At 37.9% G+C, this 14,357-nt stretch overlaps 1 protein-coding gene across 4 annotated transcripts in view; it reads right to left on the bottom strand.

The window, feature by feature from the left end:
- kcnn4 (potassium intermediate/small conductance calcium-activated channel, subfamily N, member 4) overlaps positions 1–14,357 on the bottom strand; it is a 21,950-nt gene extending 7,593 nt beyond the window's left edge. For 3 of the 4 annotated variants that reach the window (XM_084942799.1, XM_084942801.1, XM_084942800.1), the window contains exons 1-4: positions 13,148–14,357; positions 5,624–5,719; positions 3,603–4,051; positions 1,829–1,964 (exon numbers count right to left, since the gene is read on the bottom strand). In XM_084942799.1, the coding sequence (XP_084798925.1) occupies positions 1,829–1,964; positions 3,603–4,051; positions 5,624–5,719; positions 13,148–13,435 (969 nt within the window). In that variant the 5' untranslated portion in view covers positions 13,436–14,357. The remainder of the gene's footprint in view (positions 1–1,828; positions 1,965–3,602; positions 4,052–5,623; positions 5,720–13,147) is intronic. The other variant, XM_084942802.1, reaches the window with a different exon arrangement.

The raw sequence follows: 14,357 nt of genomic DNA, 5'->3' as shown, positions 1-14,357 counted from the left end.
TGCAAACAGCGGAGAAGTGAACTGAACCAAACTGAACTGACCTGAAAATGAAATAGGAAAAATTAAATAGGAAAATGGAGGAATAGTTGTTGCAGTGGAACAGAAGGGAATGAAACAAACACGTGGAACAGAACATTAAGGGTGAGAAGGTAGAATGAAGTAGAACAAATGATGCTAAAATACACGGAGAAGGGATTCAATAAAACATAATAAACCCTAGCAGACGATAAAAGATGCTAATAGATCACAGTACAGGAATGAAATCAATTGCACAAAAGGAAGTCCTCCAGTGAAATCAACATGGATAGCATGTTGATTTCATGCTATCCATGAAATCAACATGTAATACAGTGTGACAGAACAGAGAAGAAATGGAACAAAATGGAAGATAACAGAAAATTCAACCTATTTAGAGACAACATAGTGTGACAAAGTGAAAACAGTGACAGAAGCTCTTGGTTTTGTGTGTTATTGTCTGTTTTTGCACTCAAAAGTGTGTCGGGTGGTTTCAGTGGTAACAAAGACAAGCAAAGCAAAGATTAAAAAAACTCCACTCCCTGTGCCTCCCTATTGAATTGAGGGTTTTTGTCTCACAGCTACTGTAAGGAGATAACAGTTTGTACAGTGAGACAGTTTTTATCATTTTGTCTCCATACATCACCACAAAGGACTTTGATTCACACAGTCAAGATGCGACTGAAGTACAAACTTTTAGGAGTATAACAAAAGTATTCAATTAAGGAATTTAGGAATTACAATATACACATTCCCTAATTTTCAGAGGCTCAAAAATAATTGGAAAATTGAATGCCAAGTAGTTTCAGATAAATTAGGTCTTTTTCCTTTTTATTCCATGACAAAATAAGCAGATAACAGATTTGAAATTGATTCAAATTGTTGAATTTGCATTTGCTGAATGCTTCCTGTAAACAGGAAACAGGAGGCCATCATTGGGCTGAAAAAACATATTAAAGTAATCAGGGAGATAATGAAAGCTGTGAACATCCTGCTACAGTCTTAAAAAGAAGGCACGACCTGGTCATCTCAGTAACAAAGCAAATGCCCTGAAAGACCACTAACAACTAAAGTGCATGATTACAGAATTATTACCATCGATAAGAAAATCCTCTTCACAACATCTAGAGCAGTCCTCAGGAGGCAGACACTGACAAAGTCTAATATCAAAACTCACTGAATGGAATTACAGAGGATTTACAACAAGGTGCAAACCACTGGTTAGACTCAAGAACAATAACGCCAGATTAAACTTTGCCAGATTAAACATCTAAATGAGACTGCACACTTCACAAACACCAAACTTTGAAGGCGACTGGGTGCTAGAATTTAGGCAGTCATTAACTTCATCAAGTTCATCAAGTTGTATATAAATGATTGTGATTCCTCATGGAATACCTTTGTTAAACCTCTGGAATTAAAGCTGAAAATCTTCATGTTTGTCTTTGTCCTAATACTTCTGGGCCTTACTGTACACAGCAGGACTTGTTGATGTCTCTTAATATGTTTGTTATCAATTATATTATTTTTTTACGTTTAAGGTATTCTATATGTAATTTAAACTGTTTTCTCTTTGTTTTATATTTGTAGAACTTTGGCCAACATTGTTGGATGTAAAGTGCATTATAAATAAAGATGCTATGCTAAAGATGCTACACTTTTCCCTTTTTCATACACTGTCTGATACAAGGCCAAAACAATCATTTGATGAAGAACAAGCATTGTGTGTTTTATTTTATTCAGTATGCCCTTAGTTTTTATGTGAATCTAAAATCATTTTCAGTACTACATTTTCTCAAATCAGCTTAGTTACCATGACTCCAGTGAAGAGACACACTGCCTTGCCACAGTTGGTTTTGGGTGCCACATCCCCATAGCCAACTGTGAGGAAGGTGATGGCTATGAGCCACAGCGCTGTATCCATATGGCCTGTTGATTCTTTGGTCTGCCTGCAGGGGAAACAACATAGCACTGAGACTGAAGTGTAATGAAACATATTATAAAGAGGTATTAGTTGAGTTAAAAAAATAAACATTACCACAATTAACCCCACCCCCCAGTTGTGAAACTGTATGAGACAGAAAACATTTTTTTTTTTGTATGTATGGTTGTTTCTTTGTTTGTTTTCTAATATCAGTTGTTGAATAGGATTAGTTCTCTAATCCTATTCAACAGCTGCTCTGGAGTATAAGTATAAGTAGCAGCTGATAATTCTGACTAATATCAGTCTAATCCAGAAACCTGTTTATAGATACAGTTACAGGCTAAATCACTTCTTATATTTAACTATTTCAGTGAATCACCAAATACAATTAAGAGCTGAAGTGATGCAATGCATAAGTTTATTTGTGACACTCTCCCTGACTCTCTGAGGTTCTTCATTTTGTTTCTTAACATCTCAAACACAGTCTGTTTGATGAAGGTGTGGCGTACTAATCAAACCGCCTTATCAGTGCAGATTTTTTTACAGCACTCAGGAGTTCGGGAATTCGAAACCAGTATAAACTTGTAAAACATCAAAAGTACAAGCCCAATATAAACTTTGCTGAAGCCTCACAGCTAGATAACATATCATTTTATCCGTCTGGCTCACGGATCTAGTAATCAGCTAGCATAATGGTTGCGTGTTGACAGATTTGGTGAAATTATCTGCTATCAGTAATAAGCCCTTTTATTACTTCTGACAAATCAAAATGTCAAAATATACACGAATGCGAGAAAGAAGCAGAAAACTGAAGGCAAACCTCCCATTAAGGTTCAAACGAACAAATGACCTCACGCTGTTTAAACAGCCAGGCAGATTGCAGAGGATCAGGCTGACATTTAGCTGGCAGACGTCAAAAAGAATTTTGTTAGGGGAGAATTATGTAATCATTTATTGGAAATCCATTTTGAACCAGAAAGTCAAACTGACTATCAAACCCTGAAGAGGAATGTTAAACTACTGGAGAGCATTTTGGTGTTTCTGTGTATAATAGTCAGTTGACACCTGGGTGAAGATGGAAGAGAGATTAAGAAAAAGAGCTAATTAATTTTTTTTTTTTTTTTTTTATGAGAAAACTTTCATTTTGTCATTGAAAATGTTTGGTTCGTAACTTTAGAAAAACACATGACCTTTCAATCTATGGTTTCTGACTCCAGTAAAAGGTCAAGTTCACAGAAAATGTGAACATGACGATTAAAGGTGATAATAAAGACAACAAGAATTCTTTTAGAGTGACTTTTTTGTTGTGTTGTCTTCAGGTACAACTTGTTGAACAGGCCCTGCTAGTCAAAGCAGCAAATAAAAAAAACGACACTACTACTCTATGTCAAAGCATTGTTGAATTATAAGTTCCTTAATACAGATCCCTTTATTACTATACAGTTTTTCCCCTAATGACTTTTGTTTTGGCCAATTATTTTAATATTTTCTATTAAAACAGTATTCAAAATGTATAGAAAATTTATATACTTAAATCTGTACAGCATATTGGTCCTTTTACGATATTTTTCTATTGTAATGCCTGCATTCATGCAAATGAAAAATCAGTTTAATGCGATTCTGAATCAGTTTGATTACACAAAGTCTCAGTTGTGCTTCATACCTCTCACACAGTGTAAGCATCCAGGACACAGTGAGCCAGAAGAACAGGATGAAGACTAGCAGCATGCGTGCTGGGTGTTTGTTCATCAGTACCTTGAGAACAAAGCGAAAGGTGAAGTTGATATTGTTGAGTGAGCCTATGCTCCTGTAGGAGGCACTCAGCAGCACTTTGCTGTGCAGCAAGATGGCTCTGTGCACCAAGTACAAGCGGAGGAACATCAGCACTGATAACAGCAGCTCCATGTCCATCAGGGCCTCGCCATGGTGGCTGGAAACACAGAGTGGAGATGGAGTGGGAACGGTGGAAGAGGAGTTCACATGGAGGCCCACCCCCCAGTATGATCCAACAGGATGGATAACACAAACTAACAGCTCCAGGGTGATGACAATAATCCTGTGGCTGGTCATGGCGATACGCCAGTCCACCTGGTTGTGGTCAATGATGAACAGCTGAGAGATGAGGGAGGACAGTAAAGAGTAAAAATAGAAAGGAATTTGATCAAAGTGCAGTTGGAGATGGAAGACAATAACATTACAGTTGCATCTTCTTCTCATACTGTGGATATGATATGTAATTAATGTAATGATGGTATGTAAATATGGTGTAAATAAAATCTGTGATGTTTTTTCTCCAAAGCTTCTGTCATTAGCTTCATCTTCCATTTCTATTTCACTTACTATATGTTTATTCATCACTTTGCTTTTAATCATTAGTTAGCATTAGTTACTGTTCATCTCTGGCTGTCTTCCACAGTCTGTTTTTTTTCTTCTTTTCTCTTCTGCCTGGTTCTGCCGGTGGTTTCTTCCTGTTTAAAGGGAGTTTTTCCTTCCCACTGTCGCCAAGTGCTTGCTCACAAGTGGTCGCCCAATTGTTGTGGTTTCTGTGTATTATGAAAGTGCCTTTATCTTAGAATATAAAGCACTTGAGGGTGACTGCTGTTATAATTTGGTGCTATATGAATAAAAATAAACTGAATTGAATTTGCCTACAATATTTGCTAATGACATTAGCAGGTTGCTTTCATTTTGCTGATGTGTTTTCAACTATATGACTTCCATTTCTATCAATTTCCTCAGCAAAGTTATGATGGGGAATAAAAAGTTGTTAGAAAGAACAAAATCCTTTGGGATACGCATAGTATAATCTCATTATGTGGATTACTACGACATGCATACTTTGCATTATAAGCGGGAAAGATTGCAAGTATACGATAGTTGGGCTGTGCTAAAAGGGAAATGATAAGAAAATTATTTTTGGCCCGCTAAAGATTTGAACCAGAAATATTTGACAGAAGCCTGTGAGATAAACTATGAATGTGTATTGAAATTTTGACTCAGATATTTCCACTTCTTCAATCTGCAGCTTTATTTTGTTTAAGAAAGTGAAGCAGGGACATTCTTAGAACTTCCTCTTTCATCATTTTCTTAATTATTACTTTTTCTTTAATCCACCAACTAAGACACTTTGAGACGGTCTGAATGATTTAGCCTGCCACTTCTGACACCAGTTACAGCATGCATCACTGCACACTGTCTCTATATCAGTCCCCACCCTAAGCCTATCCTTCCTTATCTCCTCTACACACTTGGACAGTACCCCTCTTGTATCAGATACACGCGACTTGTTGTTGTTACCACTCTTAAACATGCATGCTGTGACTGTGCAAGAGGGAAAATGAAAGAATGTTTACTCTGTTTAATTTCAACCAAATCCCTTCATGTATATTAAATTCCCACACAAATCGGCAGCAAGCCACGTAGACTGGAAAAACATTACAGCTGCAATATTGCGCATGCCTGTGTGGGCTGAGATTTTTATTTGGGGTTTTCCTGCATGCAGCAAATATCACAGATAATCAGTGTTGAGGCTACCAGACATGGCCTGAGAGGGGCTTTTTAAAAAGCTGCCTTTAAGTATCTCTAAAAAAATAGAATTTTAACCAAACTAATGCTGAGTTACATTGAATTACAATAAGTAATAGTTCAATAAGTGATGCCATAAAACATAAAAAGCATACTCACCTGGATGTCCTTATAATGGAAAGCTATAATGAGGATCAGAAGACACCCAGTTGACAGGCTGATGGAGCAGTTGATGATCAATGCAATGTTTGAGCCCTGAGAAGAAAACAGATAGAGTTAGAGAAAACAGAACCGTGAGTTATGAAAACACAGCTGTTCTTCTGCAATGTCTAAAATTTCACTGCTTTTCATGTTTTCATATATCAAGGTTTGATATAGCCCAAGAACTGGATAGCTGCTAGTCCCTTCTGTAGCACTGAGTGAAAACACTTACATGCAAATCAAGTCCTTCATTCAGCACATACTTTATTACCCTAAGACCCAGCAATTCAATTTTATCCTTTTGTGGAGGACATGAATCTGAGACTTCTACGTCAAAGGCCATTTATGCAATCTATACGAGTCCTGCTGCAATGTCAAGAGGACATAATGCACTTTCTATTGATGCTATATTTGTGTCTGTTTGGCAAACAGAGCAAATGGACTTTCTTTTCAAAATAACAGGAATTGCAGCTTCTACATTTTATGTCCACAAGGGAGGTTAAGTGATCATTTTTTGCATATATTGTGATTCTACTCCCATAAACGAAATCATTTCATCAATTAGTCTTAACTTTGATTTAGTAGAATTTCAGAAATGCCCAGTGATATTATCTCTTCTGAAACAAAGCATTTTGTTTAGTTTCCTTTGAAGTGGACAGCAGGACTTACTACCTCACATTTTCAGCCTATTTCAGGAAGAAGAGGGCAGGGAGAGACAGAAAAGATTAAACTCAAAATTGTGGAAGGAGAGTCAGATTAGAGCTGTCAGGAGATGAGGTGGAGGAAGGCCAGATAGTGGAGCAGGAAGGTGAATGCTCAAATTAGGACATACTCTATCAGCTTCTGAGGAGCCTGAGCAGGCAATATGACGGCACCCACTGTCCATAATAAGAAGTATTTTTTAAAGTAAGTACACACACACACACACACACACACACACACACACACACACACACACACACACACACACACACATGTCTCCAAAAGTTGATTCTGTTCATCTGTTCAACAGAATCAACTTTTGGAGATTTACTTACCTGGATGATTGAGAATGCATCAAGACATATGAATATACGCTCTCTCAGACACACACACACCAAATATATCTTTGATTTCTTCTTTTACCCCATTGATTTATATCATTAATAACATATATGCAATGTTAGTGCATTAAACTCTCCTGTCTTTATCAATTATATTTAAATGACACAGAAATCAGGTCAGTTTTTTTCAAAAAGCATGAAAACCCACAACAAACAATCTGTTTACGCCAAAGTGTAAATAGGAAACCAGCTTTTTGACACCCCTGACACACAAACCAGTGTGTCAGGGGTGCCACGTCCAGGCCAGGTTGAGTATTAAGTGTGCAGAATGAAGTTTAATTAAAAAAAAACCTAGAGAATGAGAACCCAATAAGTGGATTCTTTTCATGTGGACACAGCGTTTTCAGTGGGAGAAATGCTTCTTCACTCATCCAAGTGACTTCTTAAGTCTAGAGTATGAGAAATTATTTGCTGAAATTATGTTTTAGTGTTCCTTCATCCACCTGTTTTATGAAAAAAATACATTTTACTAGAAATCCACACTAAAATAAAAACAATATCCTGAAATTACATCATTCGGTGATCAAACCAGACCATAAAGGGATGGAAGATGAAAAATAAATAACTAATAATTTTTAAAAGGAGTTGCTGTAATATGTTTCTTTTAACCACAATATTTTAATTATCTAATATATATATATATATATATATATATATATATATATATATATATATATATATATATATATATATATATATATATATATGTACATTCTTTTCTTCTTGGTCTAAATATGCACAAAGAGATAAAAAAAAAAAAAAAAAAAGACACAATAAGAGCTCTCCACAGACAGAAACTTGCTACATATGGTTACTGTTAGCCAGTATGGGTTCCAGACTGTTAACATGCTCCTCAGGTAGAGTCAAATTCTGCAGTCTGCAGTCTGTATATGACATTTTTCTTTTGATTTCAAAACTGGGATTGGCTTTGTTTCATCTAAGGAAAATTCATTTATTCTGAGGCATTGTGAAGAGAACGCACATCTTTGTCTTGGTTCTGTGTGACACTGTAAATTTTATCCTTTCATCTTTCTGAACTAAAGAATCCACTGAAAAAAATCTGAAAAAAAATCTATCAATATATTGTCTTAAATGCTCGCAGAGCTCAGGTTTGCAAGGGAGCCTGGGACCTATTGCAGCTCTCACAGGACACCAGAAGGACATGTCACAAGTCCATCACAGTGGAAAAAATACATAAATAATAATAAAACACAACCCCAATTCCAAGATTGGCCCTGTAAAACTTAACTACAAACCGAATGTAATGATTTGTAAATCTCATAAACTGATATTTTATTAACAATAGATAGATAGAATGCTCTGTCCCCTAAGCACAGATATTTCTCCAGATTCTCACATTCTTTTGATGACTGTACATGCTGCACATGATGAGATATTCAACATCCTTAGAATTTTATGTTGAGGAACATTATTCTGAAATGTTCAAAACATTGTAGCCACTCTTTTTTGATTTGTAGACAACTGCCCATATTTACTGAAAAACTGTGCCTCTCTAAGATTAGACTTGTTTTATGTCCAGTCATGTTACTGACTTGTTAGTGGTTAACCTAATTAGCTGCAAAATGCTCCTCCAGCTGTTTTTGTTGCCTGCATCCCAACTTTTCTGAGATGTGCCATCAAATTCAAAACGAGGTAACATTTTTCATGAAAAAAAAAGTTTCATAGTCTTTGTGTTCTGATTTTATTTACATATTGCACAACATTCCAGCCTTTTTGGAATTAGGATTGTATTCACAAAGTATAATTTAAAAAAAAAGGTTTCATGCCAGTGGAGGGATCGATCAATTGCTTTGTTTGGAAATAAGTGCCAAATTGTTCAATGATCAAAAACAAACATAAAAAATAAAATTCCCCACTATTCTTGGGAAAGAGTAGGAATAACCATTTTGCTGTTGTATACAATGGCCGTCAGTCAAACACCTGCCTTCCAGAAACTGCCCAGATGGGAGTATTTCACTCACCAGGTTAAAAAATAATACTAGACCTAAGATATTCAACTTTATAAAACACGAAATGCTATCCACAACTACAAAATAGTAAAAACAAATCAAAAAGCTACTAGCTTAACTGCATGTATTTTACTACTGCCCAATAATGGCTGCATTTCTGTTACTTTGCATGGTCACCAATCAGTCTCTACAATCTGATGTTTTCTCAAATGTACATTAGCCCCCTTTTTGTTTATGATGAACGTATTGTTGGAATTTCTCTTTCCATAATATATTATATTGAACAATTTTTGTCTTTCTGTTACATAACAGTACAATTGCGGGCTACTTTTTGACTCTTTCCAAAATGAGCTTCACATAATTTACAGTAATTAGTCCTAATGAAAAAGGAGTTACTGATTCTACAGTAAACTCCAAAAAATACATACAAAACCACTTAATTAAAGTAATGTGTGCTTGTAATTAAATACTTTCCATTCCACGGAACAAGCAGTTACAGGCTCAGATACTCACACCATAATGCTTTGCTCCATCGTAAAATTGAGACGGTGTCACGTGATGAATCAAAAACCAAATCACCTTGGTCTCAGCAGTTTTAAAAGGCCCTATATTTGTCTATAATGCTGTGCCATACATGTCAGTGCAGGTGATGTATTAGTGGAAGCTTTTTTGCTTTTTCACAAGAAGCATAGTTCAGTGTGGTTTTACTGACAAAAAGATAATTACAAACTTTCAAACTTGAGGCGAGTTGAGTGTGTAGGTGGTATGGTGTGACGTCCATTGGCAAGGTACATTGTTTTCCACAGTCTCTCCCGTAGCATCCACATCACGTCTGTGATTCATCCAGCACTAATTAGAAGACCCCGCAAAAGCTCAACATTTCACCACACACCATAACACAGAGCTCAACAGCATGTTTCGTGCCGAGTTTCTAAAATTATTTCTGTAACATTTTCCTGTTTAACCTACTTTGGGTTAACAGTCTTGGACAGATGGTCTTGGACAAATGAGGATCCAGTGTCACCAGAACAGGCCACCCAAGGTATGGCAAAACAATATAAAAAAACAAAACAAAACACTATATCTAGCGCAATAGTCAGCGGTCTGGGTTGAGTTTTGTAATAAATAAATACTTTCCAAAGTAATAATACATGCATCTGACTTTAGTTTTCGAGTTTGGTTTGTTAGCCACTGTGGTTTCATTAACGTTCATGTACATTCTCTGCAATAAATTTAAGTGTGGGTTTACAAAGAATATCAGACAAGATCAAAAGTAGTGTAGTGGAAAAGGTAAAAAAAAAAATGAAAATCTTGCACTCTTAACGTCAGAGAGATGCTGCTTTGTTTTGACTGCCTCTTCATCTCATTTTGTTTTTTACATTCCTGCTGTCTGGTTGGTGATATACATTGAAATCTCTCTGTTGTGCCATATGCCCATATGAGTTCAGAATATACTATTTAGAAACAGAAAATTATAAAGTGAATGTTTACTGGGTAAGTCTTAAATCAAGAGTAGGCGAAAAAATTAAAGCATTTGCTGACAAATGTTTAAAGAAATAATAGTAATTACCCCAAAACTTTCAACCAAATGAAAGGGAAGCATCCATTTATCTTCTTCAACTTGTCCAGTTCAGGGTTGCAGACAATCACTCATGCTCACATTTATACCTATAGTTAATTTAAAGCCACCCCATGCCCACCCTGGATCTGAAGCAAGGACCTTGTTGCCATAATGCAACAGTACTAACCTCCAAACTACCATCCCAATAAACGGAAGCAGCAAACAAAATAAAATCCATCCTAATCAAGCTGCCTCCTTTGTTCGATGTCTACATTATACCTACCAAGCCTCAAGCTCACCACCAGCTCATCCTGTTGATATACGCATGCTGTGTACTCATATTTTCAAAGAATGCCAGTGACTTCCCAAGTTTCTTAGTGCAAAGGGCATAATCATGCAAACCTATGTTCACTATCAGCAGCTACTTTGCAGGCAATGTAGATTCATAAAAGTGAAACAGGAAAAGCAACCACCGAAACATTAAACTCATCATTTTTAAGAACAGGATGTGTAGTACTTGCAGCACACCTACACATCTGGCTTGCACAGCCTACATTTACATAAGTCAAATTCAAAAAGAGAAAGATTTACATCATTTTTGACCCATATCAAGCAAAAGCAAAACTCACACAGAAGTCATTTCCACTATGGGGATTGGGACACGGATACCAAATGTGGCTGCCCTGCGTGTGTGGAAAAAAAATGTTCTCCCCATTTTGTTTGACCTTTGATCAGATGATCCATTTCTGCTGATTATTTTGCTGTGATGAGTTTAAAAAACAAAAGTCTGTGTAGTCAGTGGATGAAATATAGCCACGTTAAAGTTGTGATAATGATATTGACATTCATTATCAGGACTTTAAATATAATCTGCAAAGTAATGATTAGTGAGAGGTGCTGTTTGATACAACAATAGGATGCTATAAAACTGTATGGGCTGTCTACCAAATGATGTTTTCTGTATGAGACAAAAATCTCCCATTTATGTTCAGGCGGACCAATCTGTCACAAACTTTCTTTTTGACCTGTAGTCTCAGCATCACTCAAATGCCTGCAATAATGATCGAATGCTCACATTTTCAGTCTCGGTGCATGTAAATTGTTTCAAACTGTAAAGGCCAGTTAATTAAAAAAGCAGCAGAAAAGATGACACAAGGTCACATTCAAGTCAAAGTGCATCCCCCTGGCAACTAGAACAACCTTAGTCAAGACAGAGAGACCATTAGCCTGGCCATGCAAACGCTCTAATTATACACTAAATGATGTGGAAAGATCGCCTGAAGTACTGTTAACAATCATGCTGCAGGGGAAGAGGTGAAATGTGGAAAAACGTTCCATAAATAGCTTTGTTTTTGTGCATAACCACGAAAAAGGTTTTCTTGAATACAACTTTGTAGACGATTGTTAACTTTGATAGAGCCGCTCCAAATATATGCTGCAGCATACATAAAAATGACATAAAAACAAATAATATTATATGGTGCACTTCCAGGGAAAGATATAGATGCTATGTTTGATTAACGCTGCTGTTATGTGATACCCCCCCCCCCCCCCCCCAAAAAAAAAAAAAAGAGTCCATGGTGCAGCTCACATTCATGACTTTGGCACTGCATGAAGTTACAAAAAATAGTATGAATCCTGGCATGAGTTATATAAGCTATGGTTAAATCAGAACTGAAGCCTCTCCAAAATAATATGCTTTTACTGTGGGCAGAGAACACTTTTCCAGTGCATCAGCATTTCCATCATACTAAAGCCGATGCCTGCTGTTAGGAGCAGTTGAACAGCACCTGTTCTTGGTTCATGTTTGTAAACTGAAATTCTGAACTCATATTTATGCCAGTACATTTAGTTTCACCATCATAATTTCTCCAGGTCAACCTCATTGAATGTAACAGACAGAGCGGTGTACCTGGTGTGCATTAGAAATGTGAGACTCTGACAGCATGATCAATCCCTGACTTCACAGCATGGATGTGGTCTGATGTTCTGCAGCACGTGTTGTAACTTTTTTCCACATGTGGAACTGGCATGTGCTGCGAGAGGGGGGGGGGGGGTCAATCATTCGCTGATTGTGTAGACTGGCATTGTTATCCACTGAGATCTGCATCTTAATATCATGAGTCTGTGCTACCAAATAGACTGTCTGGAAATGAACTAACTAATTAGCGGGTCACGGACGTTCAAACACCAGGTGCAGATTATGCTGCTGAGCTGCGGTTAGTGTTGTTTGCTAACCAAGAAATTAGTCATGAAAAGCTGTGTCCTGAAATGTGCTTCTAAGAAAAATCAAATCTAGGTGTGCATTATTAAAAGGTTGACATTGATTTGAGGTGCTGCTTGCCAGCAGCGGAACAAGTCTTTACAGGCTTTAGTTCCTCTGAATTAAGGTAGAAGCAGTAGTGTTCATTTGTTCATTTATCATTTGAGCATGAGTCCAAGGGCAAACAATAAAAAAGTAAGCTCCTGAAAATAGAAAGTGAGCTTAATGTTGCTGTCAGAGCTTTGTCTGCTCTTTCCAGAGAAGGGCTGAACAAGCGGAGGACTAACTTTGCAGATGCAAAGTTACTATCATTAAAAATGCTATCATTTAAACGCTTTACAACATGCGCAAAAGAGCAATGTGTCACATCACTTCTAGCGTGGGCTTTAAGAACCTTTAAGAAAAATATTCACATGAATCCACATAATAAGAGGCGGCAGCTGACACAGAAATGACGAAGGTAGCGAACTATACAAGATAAAGTTTTATGGTTAAACATTTAATTTAATTTCAAATGTAAGCTGTGCATTTCGGTGTGGAGATAATGTCTGAAAGACACTGACGTGTTTCGTGTCTTAAACCTACCGGAGTGTAAACATAGGGACATATTTCTGCGTGGATTATCATGAGCAGTATCCCAAAGAGAGCGGTGCCCAGAGTCCACGCGCACAGACGCTTTTTATCCTCCAGTAATAATTTTCTGTCTCGGAGTCTGTAAAGGTCGTCTCCCTCCATGTGAGTTGTCCGTTTCCCGGGGAGTGTCAGTGGCACCGACACGTCTGCGGAGTCCCCACGGTTTCGGCTGATCAGGCCATCGCAGCTCACGCAGTCGACTTTGGAGTCGCCGTGCAGGCTGCAGTTTGTCATCTCCATCTCCGGAGCGCACACGAGACGCCCGCCTGCTCCCCTCTCCTTGTCGCCTTGCGCTTTCCCGTCCTATGCTTTGCCTGTTGCTCTCCTCCAGAGCTGGGTAAGGCATAGTCCGATGGCAGAGTCGCGTAGCAGGCCCTTCTCACGTGCGTTCCTCATCCACGATGCGGGTTTACCAAAACTATCGGGTCTTCTCCACAATCACCGCTCCAGCCCAACCGGCGCGGAGCGGTTACGCGCACTGCTCGCGCGCACCGCCGTCACACTGTCCACACTGCAGCGGACTTTGCGCTCTTATTTGCATGTCTTATTATTTAAGAGTGTGCGCTGGTCTGATAAGCGCTTTCTTTGTGCGCGGGTGGATGCGCTCGTCACGTGCGTGGCACACTCTCTTAGCAGTGAAGCACAGGAAGGTTGCAGGTGCAGTGAAATGACATAAACTTTTGTACATTTCTTTATTTGATGATGTGTAAGAAAAAAAATCCAATCATTGTTATTTTAATTGAGAGAAAACGCCAAACGGCAAATGTATGGAAATTCAGTTATGTAATCCCCGTGCTTTTATTTTAATCTTTCAATTTGATTCTGACGCAATGCAATCTGGACTGCGCAAGTTTCACAATAGCTACAGAGCCGTGGCGGGGATGAGTTGCACTAGGTTATATTCAATGCAGTAGTCAGGGTACACTAACATCGTTTGCTGTCACTATTCCATTTCTACCTGAAAATGTTTTTCTAGTCATTTTGAAAACATTCATGTAACTGTGCCCTCTGATTTCGATGTCTCCATATTTCCTGTTATTAAATTGCACAGGTAAGTCCCCAAATAGACTACACAAAAAGTGAGAAAAAAAAGCCTTTCTCCTAAACCCTTTCAACTGAGGCACAGCGTCATGACCTTGGGCAACGTGACGCATCCAACGCA

Source organism: Perissodus microlepis, chromosome 11, assembly GCF_051167445.1.
Source record: "Perissodus microlepis isolate ML-2025 ecotype Zambia chromosome 11, ASM5116744v1, whole genome shotgun sequence".
Lineage (NCBI taxonomy): Eukaryota > Metazoa > Chordata > Actinopteri > Cichliformes > Cichlidae > Perissodus > Perissodus microlepis.
This window is presented reverse-complemented; position numbering and strand designations above follow the sequence as displayed.